The sequence below is a fragment of the Anneissia japonica genome, unplaced genomic scaffold (genome assembly GCF_011630105.1).
Source record: "Anneissia japonica isolate Jap-2015-1 unplaced genomic scaffold, ASM1163010v1 scaffold287743_len2803612_cov181, whole genome shotgun sequence".
Lineage (NCBI taxonomy): Eukaryota > Metazoa > Echinodermata > Crinoidea > Comatulida > Comatulidae > Anneissia > Anneissia japonica.
In genome coordinates, this window is record NW_022733259.1 from 2,154,841 (window position 1) to 2,168,208 (window position 13,368).

Consider the following 13,368-nt stretch of genomic DNA (forward strand, 5'->3'; position numbering starts at 1 on the left):
TAATTTTGTTCGAAGAACATTTATATGCAGTTGTACTTTGCAGCACTTCACTTGCAATTTGCAATTTCTAGTTTAATTTATAATTTGTAAGTCAGACAATTAAGCTCTCTTCACAGAAACAAGCTAGGCCTAGCCAGTTTATGTAGGCCCTAGGCACAGAAAGAAATTAATTAAACAATACTAAGAACCATAATCAACTATGCACCATGGCAACATATTCACTCTAGATTCTGTTAGCATTATGTGTACAAGCAATCCTGTCTGATATGCTTATAATATATGATGTGTATTTTTTTATACACATATAATTATACCCTATGTTATACCCGTTACATAGGATAATAATTACAGACATAATAATCAATAATTATAACTGAAATAAAACACTGAAATCAGGATCTACTGTATGTTTAATTAATATCAAAAACTAATACCCTGTGTTATACCGGGTGTTATGCTTGTGAAAAATGATTTCACAACTTGTAACATGGGAGAACACGAGAAGAGTGCATTCATTTGATGAACTCTAAAATGAAATTATTTTTTCCAAAGATACTAGAAACACAAGATAGAGTTTCCACACAAAAATAGTGTTCCACCGAAATGCATGGTGGGAATACAAACAATGGGACGCCCCTTACGGCTGGATCTAAAAAAACTTGAACTAAACTTTCGTTACCAAGTCATCGCGTATTTTATTGTCAATTCTCAATTAAAAAATTGTACACAATTGTACAATTAGTACCCAGGCAATGACAACGGTGAATACATAATTCCTTGGCGGAGGTAGAAATCGTTGCTATTATCCAAATAAACACACAATTAAGCCTATGGATCAGTATAGAAAACAACAATATAGCGCAAAATCGTATGGCCGGACGCACTCTAGTGATAACGTTTTATTCCATTGGTGGAAAAAGAAGGGCGCTGTGTGCGCCTGGATATACTTAGCAACAGAAGGGCACCCTGTACATCGGGCACGAAATATAGAAAACTTGCATGGTTAAAAAGAAGGGCGCCGCCTACTTCGGGCATGATTTCCGCCTCATTTTTGCTATGCGAGTGCTCTATCTTGTGTTTCTAGTATCTTTGTTTTTTCCTATTTGGGCGCCCTCAAATGGGTGTGCTCCTTGGCCTAGGCCTAGGCTATGTAAAAAAAAAAGCTTGAATTAAGACTCCGTAAGGTGCATTCAGAATGTTATACACAGCAAATTATGAGGTTGCAATAAAACATACAAAAAACACTTTTTTTTTTTTATCTGAAGTCATATACTTAAACAAATTGCATTAAATACATCTGCTCGTTTGTGTTACGTCTGCCATTTTCCACACTACAGTACTTGTGCAAATCGAGGAAGAAAATTCTACTCGAGTTCACAACTTGTGTTTACAAGTTCACCGACCAGATGAACGCAGACACCTAATTACAGATATAATAATCAATAATTATAACTGAATAAAACATGTAATAATTAATAATTATAACTGAAATAAAACATTGAAATCAGGTTGAACTGTGTGTTTATTTAATAATCAAAGACATAATTATGCAGGGACCCACCCGGTATAACACCCTACACAGGCACATAATTACACTTACAGACAATCAATATTTTAAACTGAAATAAAACACGCAATAATAATTATAACTGAAAAAAAACACTGAAATCAGGTCTACTGTATGTTTAATTAATAATTAAAAACATATTATTATACCATATGTTTAAATACCTGGTATTATGAATATACCCTACACAGGCACATAATTACAGATATATAATAATTAATAATTATAACTGAATTAAAACATGGAAATCAGGATCTATTCTATGTTTAATTAATTAAAATCATATAATTATACCCCCGATTATACCCTATATACAGGCACATAATTATAACTGAAATGAAACACTAAAATCAGGGTCGATTGTAGGTTAAATAATGATAATAATACACGCCGTTTAGACTGCCTACTCTACTGCACATAGGCTGTTATACCCAGGCCGCACCACACCATGTATAATAATACCCAACACACATTTCATAACACCCATTTTTAGAATGGTATCGCCCAGGAATAGGTGCGCAGAATCATATGCTCTGCTTAAATCAGTTGATATTATATTGAAAGATAGGCCAAGGCTTAATTTTCTGAATTTTCTGTAGTATTTGTGCCAATACAGTATCAGCTCTTCTTTCCAAATTCAGATCCATGTCAACTTTAAGCAGCCCAAAAGTCTACTTGGTTTGGCCCCAAAAATCAAGTTGGCCCAAAACTTAGTTCTTGAATTTTCCGTTGTGTCAAAATAACAAAAGTGCTGTACAGTAGATTGTTTTGGGAAGTAAAAATAAAGTTTTCCAACAATTTTACAAAAGAAAATTTATAATAGTTAATTTTTTTTTTTTTTTTTTCGCGTTTTTTGGTCAGATTGTTATTTATACTCTATAGACTAAAATTGTTGTTTTGTAGTTAAGAATGAAATATGATTTTGGGAAATAAAATAAACCTATTTTATTTACAAGCTAATTGGTAATAAATGTTAATGTTGTATTTCTTTCTCAGATTGCTTTTCTATTAATATGTTTATATATAAACCTTTTCTTTTTTGTTAATTTTTCATATTGTTTGTTTGGAAATACTGTCTCACTAGTTTAGAACATTTGTAATTGTGGGGTCGAAGTTGACTAGGAAACTGAGTAGACATGGAGAGTCAAATTCAGATAAGGACTCCATTAAATTAAATGCTGTAAAATGCCTATATGTGGGCTAACTTAGGCCTTATACCTCCTTGCTTTAGCATAGACCATTTTTGATCGAACAATACAACTTCAATAAAGAAATGCAATCTCGTAGCTATATTTATTGTTAATATTATTTGTATTTAATTTTCTACAGTACTGGCAGAATAACAGATCAGCGAAAAGTATCTGTTGGTGGTGGACTTAGTGGACCTCGACCGAGAAATAGAGGTGCTGGACCGGGACCAATGGGGACGAGGTAAGGGTTGCATTTGGGTAATTAATTTGTTTGATTATACAGCAGGGTCATTCCATGTCAAATCACCCAAAAAATCTGAAAATTTTAACCACATATTTTTTGATTTTGATGAAACTTGGTGTACTTGTTTAGTGTGATCTCACAGCATCAAATCTCAAATTTTAGGTCAATCGGTTGAGGGGTGACAGGTACACTGGGGTAGCCCCCCACTCTTCTCGAAGGATGTACTGGGTTCTTTAAAGTGTACACTAGCCAAATGCATACACCTGTCTCTTATACACATCTAGATGTGTATAAGAGACAGGAGTAGAGCTAGCTGATTTAGGTAACTGTCAAGTTTATGACCCACAAAAATACTTTATCGAGCCACTGGTGGATCACAACCTACATTTTCAGGAATAGGAGTCTCAATTCATAGATGAATTGAGACCCTTTTACAGTTTGTGGAAAGTTTTCTTACACTATGAAAATAATAGTGTATGATAACATATTACCAATTACTTAATTATGAATGAGTTGCATTCAATCAGTCATTATCCTTCCATTTCGGAACACATGATGATACGCGAGAGTCAACCCTCTTGTGGGGTTAATGGGAGAGGTTTAGGAGTAAAAACAATTTAAACTGCATATAACTTATGTTGGATTGCAGTTTAACTTCAATAATGGGTTCATATTGTCTGCTTTTGTTGTTTTCATTAATTTTTGTGGAATGCATTATATAATTAGATCTGTTTTGTTTGCTGATTAATACATCTGTTATGCGTGTTTATTCTTGCAGCCTGCTATACAGTCCTCAGTTGTAGCACCTACATCAATCACTCGCACCAGGAAGGACTCGATTGAAGACCAGGGCCAGGACTCCAAGTCCACTGCTAGGTAGCAAAATATAATAATAATAATTCTTTATTCGTCCTCATTCAAATTGGAAATTTGGGCTGGGGAGCCGTAGTATAGCGCCACCCATCTTAACTACATTGGACACATATGGATACATTGTCCTTAACCCGCCTAACATTTTATATGAGGGTTATTCGAGGAGCCAAGCGATCGGACACTAATTAAAACCGTGCGCTGGCCAGGTTTGAACTACTGTAGGGTCTTCAACACAAGAAACAGGAACAATAACTCTCAGGCAACTGTCGCTTAGCACAAGGATAATGGATGAAAGCTAAAACAGATATTTAAGGCACCATCTTCAATAGATGATCTTCCCCCTGCTGTAGTTCAGAATGTTGGCAGAAATAAATTGTATCATCCTTAACTACCTACCTACCTGTCTCAGTGCCCCAAGTATTGTAAATCTTTGTCCACACTATCAAATTTCCTTTGACAAAAAAAATGTTGTATGCCCATATATAGTAATGATGCTTTATAGAGTCATGATGTGATGATGACCATATTTAGACATGTCACATGTTTTTCTGTAGTGTAGTCTGGACAATGATTAAAGGAGCTATCATATCAGAATACAAAATAGTTTTTTGACGCACATCTTTTGGATTCTCTGCTAATTTATATTATGTGGTTGAAAGAGTTATTAGAAAAACCTGTTATTTGCAGGGTTTGCAAATTGGATGCCAAGTACTTAGTTAATCATAAAACCTTAGCTCACACAAGTTGGATGGTAACAGTATACTTTCATGAATACTTGGCTTGATAAACCGACTAATTGCCTATTCTCTCCCAAAAAAAAACAAAAAAAAAACGCCTCATTTCTTTAGGCATGAGCACCAAGTGTATGGCAATCAGCGAACTTAATCACTATCCTACCTGGCATATCCATTAAACAACAGGGGACTGAATGGACCAGTACACTGGGGTAGCCCCCCCACTCTTCTCGAAGGATGTACTGGGTTCTTTAAAGTGTACACTAGCCAAATGCATACACTGGGCCTACGGTTTAAAGTCCTTATCCGAGAAGACATGTTCCACCACTGTAACCATAGGCGAGTTAGCCGTTTGAACCAGCCCCGATATAATAGCTCAAGGTTACGCCACCCCTGACTTAACCGCTCGGCCAACCAACACCCCTAAAAAAAAACAAATTCTGTCTCTTTGAACTGTTGGCAGTTTTTTGGTTATTACAGGTGGTACTGTCCTGGGTGCATTGAGAAGTAGTAGTAGTAGTTCAGCCAGACAACACCACAGTCCAAACAATGTAAAGTAGCATGATACCATTCTCCCACATTGCATAAAATGAAAATAAAACCAATAGTTAACGTTGTTATTTTTCTTTGCTATCGTAGGAATCGTCGTATGTTTGGCCTTCTTCTAGGAACCCTTCAAAAATTTAAGGATGATTCTGTACAGAAGACAGACAAGGTATTTTATGACTAGTATAATACTTGTATACAAACTGTGAAAGCATATAGCTTTAGATTTCCAACCAAAAGGTTATAAATTCAAGACAGATGCTGGTGCCATTAAACCATTATTTGTTTGTGTATCTAAAGATTGTTTATTTATACAGGAAAAACAACGGCAGGAAATCGAGCAGAAACTGGATGCCAGAGCCAAGAAGGAGAAGCAAGAGATAGCCAATGAAAGACGAGAGCTGTTTATGGAGCGACGCAACAAACAGAAGGAGCTGGAGAGATTGGAAGAACTGATGGAAATTGCCAAGGAAGTAAGCATCTTTTATGTTAATTCCTTTTAGATCAACTACTAGATGTGGCATCCAATGCATGACTTTACTCCCTCGTTGGTTATATACCAACCGAGGAATGTAAACCATTGCAGTTCCACTACAATTTTTAAAAATAGGCTCCCAGCGGGAGCATGTGTCTACTGCCAAATTTAATAGAAATGGTGCTTTTTATTATTATCCAAGCTTTCCAATTTGTGCAGACTGACTGATGATTGATAGCATCAACTCCAAAACCACCGAGTTACGGTAGAAAAAAAAAAAAAACGGGAACAGCCACAAGCAAAATAGTCTTGACCTGAGTTCAACTGTTGACCCGTTTAACCACTTCTACTCGATTTAACTTCCAACTTTCGGAACTGTGCGCCGGATATATGACGGATACTACTACCCGTAAACGACTGAGTTTATGGGTAGTAGTAAAATCACGTCATATCACACATCACGAATGTGACATAATGTCAACTTTACACTTCCGGATTCTTAATTCACACTTTTGTGAATATAATGTCCACTCGCGCTCACAAAGTCAACTTTACGCTTCAGGATTGACCGGGATAGCAAAGTGTCTATTGCCTGAGGGCAGTAGACACAGAAAACTACCATAGACGGTGCTCTATTTTGTGATTATTACGTAGAGAGCGCTAACAGTTATATACACCTTGTTGAATATTCTCATGCCAATAATAGGTTGTAACATTCAGCACATACATCTTTATCCTTCTGTTGATTATTCTTAGGCTAACAACTAGTTGTACCATTTAGCACACCTTTACCCCGCTGTTGATTACTTTCAGTACAACAGCTGGTTTTAGCACTGGTCTCCTGATAGATAAAATTCCAATACAATAATATATATTTATCAGATATCATCAATGCCTTTTTTGCAGCAAGTGATGTGGGATAAGCACAGTGAAACATTGGGTGGCTTCATCCAAACGAAAGCTAAGCCGCCACTGTTCTATCGCCCTCGCAAAATGATGCAGGATGATGACAAGAAATTAGCATCAACAAAGAAGAAGCTAGCAGGTAGGTCATTCGTAGATGAAATGAGGGAAGAAAACGTTAAATATTTGTAGCATAGAAAGAAACTGGCCAATAAATTACTGTATAAAATAGAGTGAAAGGAATAGGGACTGCTGCAAGAATTGAATGAAATTTGAATAATATTTCAATGGTCTTGTAGTGAGCTAAATTGTCCATGGTAGGTATTTAGCAGTGCCTATCAATAGCTTGGTGGTTAAGGTGCTTGCATCCCAATCCCAGGGTCCTGGAATCAATTCTTGCCACTGTATCAGGATTTTTTTTCTCAACCAAAACAACTCCGTAAGCTTCATAATAAGACTTGGTCTATGTAAAACATCTTGTGTGTATGTTTGCCTTGCAACAGGATTTCCACTTAGAAGAGTGATTAAGTTCAATGTTCGGTAAATCCTTGGCCCTAGTGCCTAAAACTGAATAAATGAAAAAAAATCAGTATCATTCTCTACTCTAAATAATTCTTTGATTTCAGAGATGGCTAGCAAAAGGAGGGAAGCCATCGAAGAAGATATTCGAACATTTGAGGGGTTTGGCAAGCAGCGGGGTGAAGGCAAGAGTGAGAAGGAAAATGAAAGAAAGCGGGAAAAAAGTGAGCCAGAGAAAGATGGAAAGACAAAGAGGAGAAGAGATAGTGAGAGGGAGAAAGAAGGAGATAGGCGTAAAGAGAGAGAGAAACGTAGAGATAGAGATGAACATCGTGGAAAAGAGAGAGATAGAAGTAGAGATGATGAAAGGAAACGACGGAAGGAGAAGAAAACAAGTGATTTAGAAAAAGAGAAGCAATCCTCAAAGAAAGATGATGAGCTAAAGAAAGAGAATGAGTCGAAGAGTGATAGCGTAAATGGAGATGTAGGAAAGAAAAAGGAGGATAATAATGACGGTAGAGTAGAAGATGAAGTTAGTAAAGAAAAACCAAATACAGTAGAGAAACATAGTGATGAAATCAAGGAGGAAAAAGAGGATGTGAGTTCGATGGATACAGAAAATGCAGAGGAAATTAATGCTAACAACGGTATTGTAAAGGAGGTTGCTGAAGATAAAGAAGGGGAAGACAAATTGGATGAAAATAAAATGGAGACTGTTGTAGTGGATGAACAAGCAAGTGCAGCAGAGTCACCTAAGGAGAATTTATAGATAAGATAATGATGATACACCACCTTTTATCCCTCTACTGAATTGTGGGATATTCTAGACTCTGTACATTTGTACAATCATATTTTTATTACTTAATCTTTGTTTTCCTCCTGACAGATCCAATCCTCCCAAGCTTATGACATTGATGCTAAAATAATTGTGACTAATATTTTTTTCAAGTTGAATGGCCTTGGATTAAAGTATTTTAGTGTAAACACTCCTCACTCAAATAATTAGAAGCAGGCAACATATGCCATTGTAGGAGATGTTATCATTCCATCATCTTTTCCAAAATGATTGATTATGATTGAGCATGAATACCAAGCTCAAATACTATAATTACATATAATGGATATCTAAATACTGAATTATTATTGAATGCTTTGAGGTCACATAAATTTGTATGTCAAGTGGAATTATTATAACCGATTTCCATGTTTATAAACTCGATAACCTCTGTGTTATCTGACAGTTGGTCTCCAGAGCTAGTTATATCAACAGATAATTCACTTAAAAACTTTGATTTTTTGCAGCCATTCTTGGTAAGTATATTATCACTTTTGCATGTAATTGAAAGGTTGAGATTATTCGTACAAACAGTTACCTGTTGGTAAAGAAAGTCAATGCTAATATTTTCTGGATTCGTTGTCATTAAGTTTAATTGTTTTCATTAAACATAAATGAATATCTAACTACAATATTATTTGAAGATTGATGTCGTAACTTTTTGTGGCTGCATAGTTTGACATCAACCAAATGTGTGTTTATAAATCAAAGTAAACAATTATTCATTAACTGGTTATAGACTACATGGTTCGCGCAAAATACATACAAATGAATGAGTAATTTCACGAAAGAAACATCTTTATTAATTGTGGACTACAGTATTTTCATTTAATTTATTGGTGTGTACAAGGCGGAACCGGCCAACACTGTGCATCTATCCAGGCACAAATGACACTACTGGCTAAACAGCCAACCAAGGATAGATCAAGATGTGCTTGATGCGGGCTCAATTATAAGCTATCACATAAACTTGTGAGATAACCACTCAGAGTTGATTAACAAAATTCATAGTTTGTAGATGATCGCGTGTGTAACCACTCTAATCTTATTAACGTAATTCCGGTTGAATGGCGGTATTTGTGATGTGTAAAACAACGGCACCGTTAGCAGCCTTCAGTTAAATCTTCAGCTCAAGTTGTTTCTGAATTTTTACATATCTGAATCTAATTAACAAGTCCTGAATAATTTACGCATGTTCTAATTTGTTGAGTGTTTTGTAACATTTATAAACAGTTACGCGCGAGTTGACATGTCGTTGCCAACAGTTGGCTGTTTGCATCTTTATTTTAAAAGTACAGTAATTTTTTTTTTTTTTTTTTTTTAAATATAGGCCTAGTTTTTTGTTGTTTAATTTTGACTTCTTTATAATGTAAGTTGTATTCTGTTTTTAATAAATCAGTTACATAAAATTGTGCATTCCCAACCTTGCTGTGTTTCGTGTATTATCAGGTTTGTTATTTGCGTTGCGACCATGTGTGTACTTATTACCATGGTAATCTAGCCCACGAGTATTGAATTGAAAACAATGTTTTGATCAAATTATAGATTTATGTAAGACGATATCACGATGATACAAGATATGTTGATTGATGACAAATGATTGATATCTGGGAATTAATTATTGAATACATCAGTGTTCCAATCAGTGTTGCATATTGTAAGGTTGTACCACCATTTTCCATAATTAACCCCCTTTTTAGTATTCAATTATTATTAGTTAACCAAATTCACAACTAAATTGAATTGATGTTTATATTAAGAAAGTACCGTACAATGACAAATACGATGAACTATGTAAAATGAAAAACATTCGATAAAGACCGCACGTTTTCCGCCTATGCAATAAAGGGACAATAAAACACTGAAGCAACAGCAATTAAATGCATTCAATAAAAGGCACGAAACTGAGTTAATTGATCAAGAAATGAAAGTATGCATACTCCAGATATTGAAATACATGCCATCGTGTTGTGATTCAATATTTGAACATTAATGCCATCATCAGGAAACGACAATGCACTAGAAAATAACTTTTCAATACATTTTATTAAAAAAAACTACTGTAAATGCAAATTATGTTTAAACAAAGTTGTATAAAAAAATGTTTCTGAAGTTCAAAATAGGAAAGAATGTTGAAGCTATAATCCCGTCGGTCATAAAATCCCGGAAAACATCAAAACTTCAATTGATTTTTAACAGTGGTTTAAGAAAAGATTAAATTTATTTTACGTGGCAAGGAAAGAAAATAAGGCCTACTAAATTAATTAAAGGTTTACCATAAATATGATGAAATCGCTAAAGTCTTAAATTGACTGCCAAACAAAGGTGTGTGTAGCACCGGTAAGCATACCAGGATTATTCGTGCTTTTGTTACTAAAGATGATGAAGTAAATTTCGTTCGAATATGGAAACGGGAAAGCACAACAAGTCTTTAAGAAAAAGTTAAAATCTTGCTCTTCTCCATCTCACACGAATTTTTTTTTTTTTTTTTTTTTTTTTATGCACAAGAAATTTAATTTCGCAATCTTTGAATTATATTGCATTCTGCCTTGGATATTGGTGCATTACAAATATTTGTTGATTGATTAATTCTATAGCTTTATTATTTATGCTATTATTTCATGGAGTACGGAACATGAGCTTTTTTTTTTTCCATGAGCTTTTTTTTTTTGTAGAGTTTAGTAGACAACTGCAAGAGAGTGCCTATACGTTATAGTAACGTTGCAGAAATATGTTTTTGTAACCTTTCTGACTACATAACTCTTACAACGTTGCTACAACATTGGGATAACGTTTATTTTTTACATAATAATCACAACATTCACAACGTTCGCGAATATTATATTAACGTTTTGTGCTTGCTTGGAAAGTACATAATTAGTATTCTGAATATATCTATTTTATAGTATAATTTAATGCTCGGCAAAAATTAATAACGCACAAGTTTAATGGAGTCTGGAGTTAAGTTGAAATCAATAAACCTTGAAATACATAACGCGTAATGCAATGATCAATTTATTTCAATATGACATCTAAATTCTGCAAACATCAATAAAACTCGCCATATTGTTTTTCCAATGCTGCCCTGTGCTTCTAAATCCGGGCACTCGCATCCAACTCCGATCCCTGTAAGAATGAAAGATGCAACGCCGTCTGATGATGGTCATTAAAAAAAAAAAAAAACGATCCGTGTGCGCGCAACGTGTCGTCGAGTCGCGTTTTCAATTCGAATCTCGTCGGCCTACGACTGTCGGGTGCGTGCCTGACTTCAGGCATTGCTTCTCTCATCTAGAATTTTTACTCTACGTAAGTGACGCATCCGTTAGTGTTTTGTTACAGCAAATTGACTTAGGACGTTCATCAATCTTTGTAAATGCACCCCATAATGAGATTACAACACGAAGCTACAAGTTTTTCTTGATTAACAATTATTAGGATATTTACGTTTGGGAATCGATTGTGGAGTCGAATGTAGATCGTATTGGCGAGTACGGAGGCCTGTGGTGATTTTGAAAATATTTTCAGTTCTAATGGAGAGCCGTTTTAAGTTTGAAAGATTCTTCACATCTGATAACCACGTAACGATTTTTTTCTAAGCTATGAAGTAATAGCCCTATTGTATCATTAAACTATAGTGTAGATATCATTTTTATCAAAATGCTGCTTTTTTTACATTGTTCCTGTCCATTTTTACACAAATGAAACTAAAAGAGAATTTATATTTATGTATCATTCAAGTATTTTGTCTGTTGATTTTGTTTTATGCTGGAGGGCCCTTCCAGCTAGACAGTCAGCAGTGGGGGGAAGCCAGATGATTAAGCGAGGGGCGCTGAGTTGCAAAATAAGGTGATATTAGGTGATTTTGAACTACTTAAGCGTGACATTATTTTGATTCCGATATTTTCAATTTGGGGCCAACCTTTTATGGGGGAGGGGGTGGGGAAGTGTTCGTGAGCCGGTGCCACAGTTTCTCTCCCCCCCCCCCCTAAATACCATGCGGCACCGACATTTATCATTATTAAAATCACAGTTCAGCTACGGTTATTTTGATCATTTAAGTTGCATTCACACACCGGATCCGAATTGTCGGAACTGAACGCTTAGGGTAGGCCTGAAGCGATCAGAAAATCGGATCTGAATGTAAGAATAGGAACGCTGGTGTTTGGCGCATCGGAAACACCGTTCGATTTCGGTTCGGATCCATTGTGAACGCGGCTTTCATCACCGTAACTCATCTCTGAAGATTCCAATTTTTACTATCATTAGTATCTTCATTATGTTTTTGTTTTGTTCTTTCCTCCTTGTCTACCGTACCGAAAGAGGCTTTCAGTTTCAGCCTTGTATATGGCGAATTCTATATTTAAAAAAGAAAACATCATTCCCATCAAACGTATTATGTTCGTGATGATAAATTCTCATGAATATATTCATGAGGAATTTAATGATATACTGGTACTATGTGAATTTAAAGGAATAAACTTCGACTGACTTGAATTCTTTAACACATCGGTCCTCGTAATGTACTTTTCTTGTGCTATTTATAGCTGAGACAACTATAGAATAGTTCTCTCAGTTTATAGTCAACTTTTATTGGCATGTTTATGAATAATATCGGATCACAACTACATCGTAATTACTTTCGTGAATATTGCCATCAGATTGTCGATATGCCAAATAACACTGTTATTAAATACAGTATATCATTTTTTACTATCCATGCACTGTGGTGACAAGCACTTCAGCCTACCGTACATTGGTCTTCATCGTACGTTTTTTGATGTGTGCGCTATATAAATCTATATTTAGTCCTAGTATATAGTAACACATTACTTGTCTCTACCAAGCAGGTACCATGTACCATTACCAAGGTATTAGACATACAGTAGTATAATCTAAACAAGCGGCAAACACTACATAGGCCTACAAAAAATAAACTACCGTACATTAAAATGGAAGTGAAGGTGGTGAGTTAACATATTCGAAAAATGTAACGGAATTGTAAAAATAATGTAGTTGTCGGTTGGTCATTTTTAATCCGTTTAATACTTGTAGTAGGCCTTGTGGAAACAGGTTGCTCCTTCCGTATCAAAATCAAACTTTAGTAGGTCTATAGCAGATTTGTGATGTACTGAGCTTTATATAGAATACAGTATACAAATACTCTCCATTCCAATTAAAAACCACCTCCAATTAAAAATCACTTTTCTGTTAAAGCATGATTCTGAATATTAGAGCTGCATTTACATCGCTTAATGAACTTTATACTTTTATATGTACGTTATTTTTTTTTTTTTTTTTTTTTGTGATTTTTATTACCGTATCATACACTGGTCGATTTAACTATTCTGAGATGTAGCTATACCACACACATACACATATATACACACACACACACACACATATATATATATATACCTGATGGTGACCTATGGTCGAAAGTACTAGTACAATAAATATTTTATTTTGAGACAGATACTGAGAG

At 35.2% G+C, this 13,368-nt stretch overlaps 1 protein-coding gene across 1 annotated transcript in view; it reads left to right on the plus strand.

The window, feature by feature from the left end:
• The window catches only part of LOC117116014 (pinin-like), an 11,277-nt gene extending 2,086 nt beyond the window's left edge, over positions 1 to 9,191 (plus strand). The window contains exons 2-8 of the mRNA XM_033259943.1: positions 2,897 to 2,998; positions 3,529 to 3,607; positions 3,780 to 3,877; positions 5,248 to 5,323; positions 5,472 to 5,627; positions 6,536 to 6,674; positions 7,159 to 9,191. Of these exons, the coding sequence (XP_033115834.1) occupies positions 2,897 to 2,998; positions 3,529 to 3,607; positions 3,780 to 3,877; positions 5,248 to 5,323; positions 5,472 to 5,627; positions 6,536 to 6,674; positions 7,159 to 7,820 (1,312 nt within the window). The 3' untranslated portion in view covers positions 7,821 to 9,191. The remainder of the gene's footprint in view (positions 1 to 2,896; positions 2,999 to 3,528; positions 3,608 to 3,779; positions 3,878 to 5,247; positions 5,324 to 5,471; positions 5,628 to 6,535; positions 6,675 to 7,158) is intronic.
• The last annotated feature ends 4,177 nt before the right edge of the window (positions 9,192 to 13,368 follow it).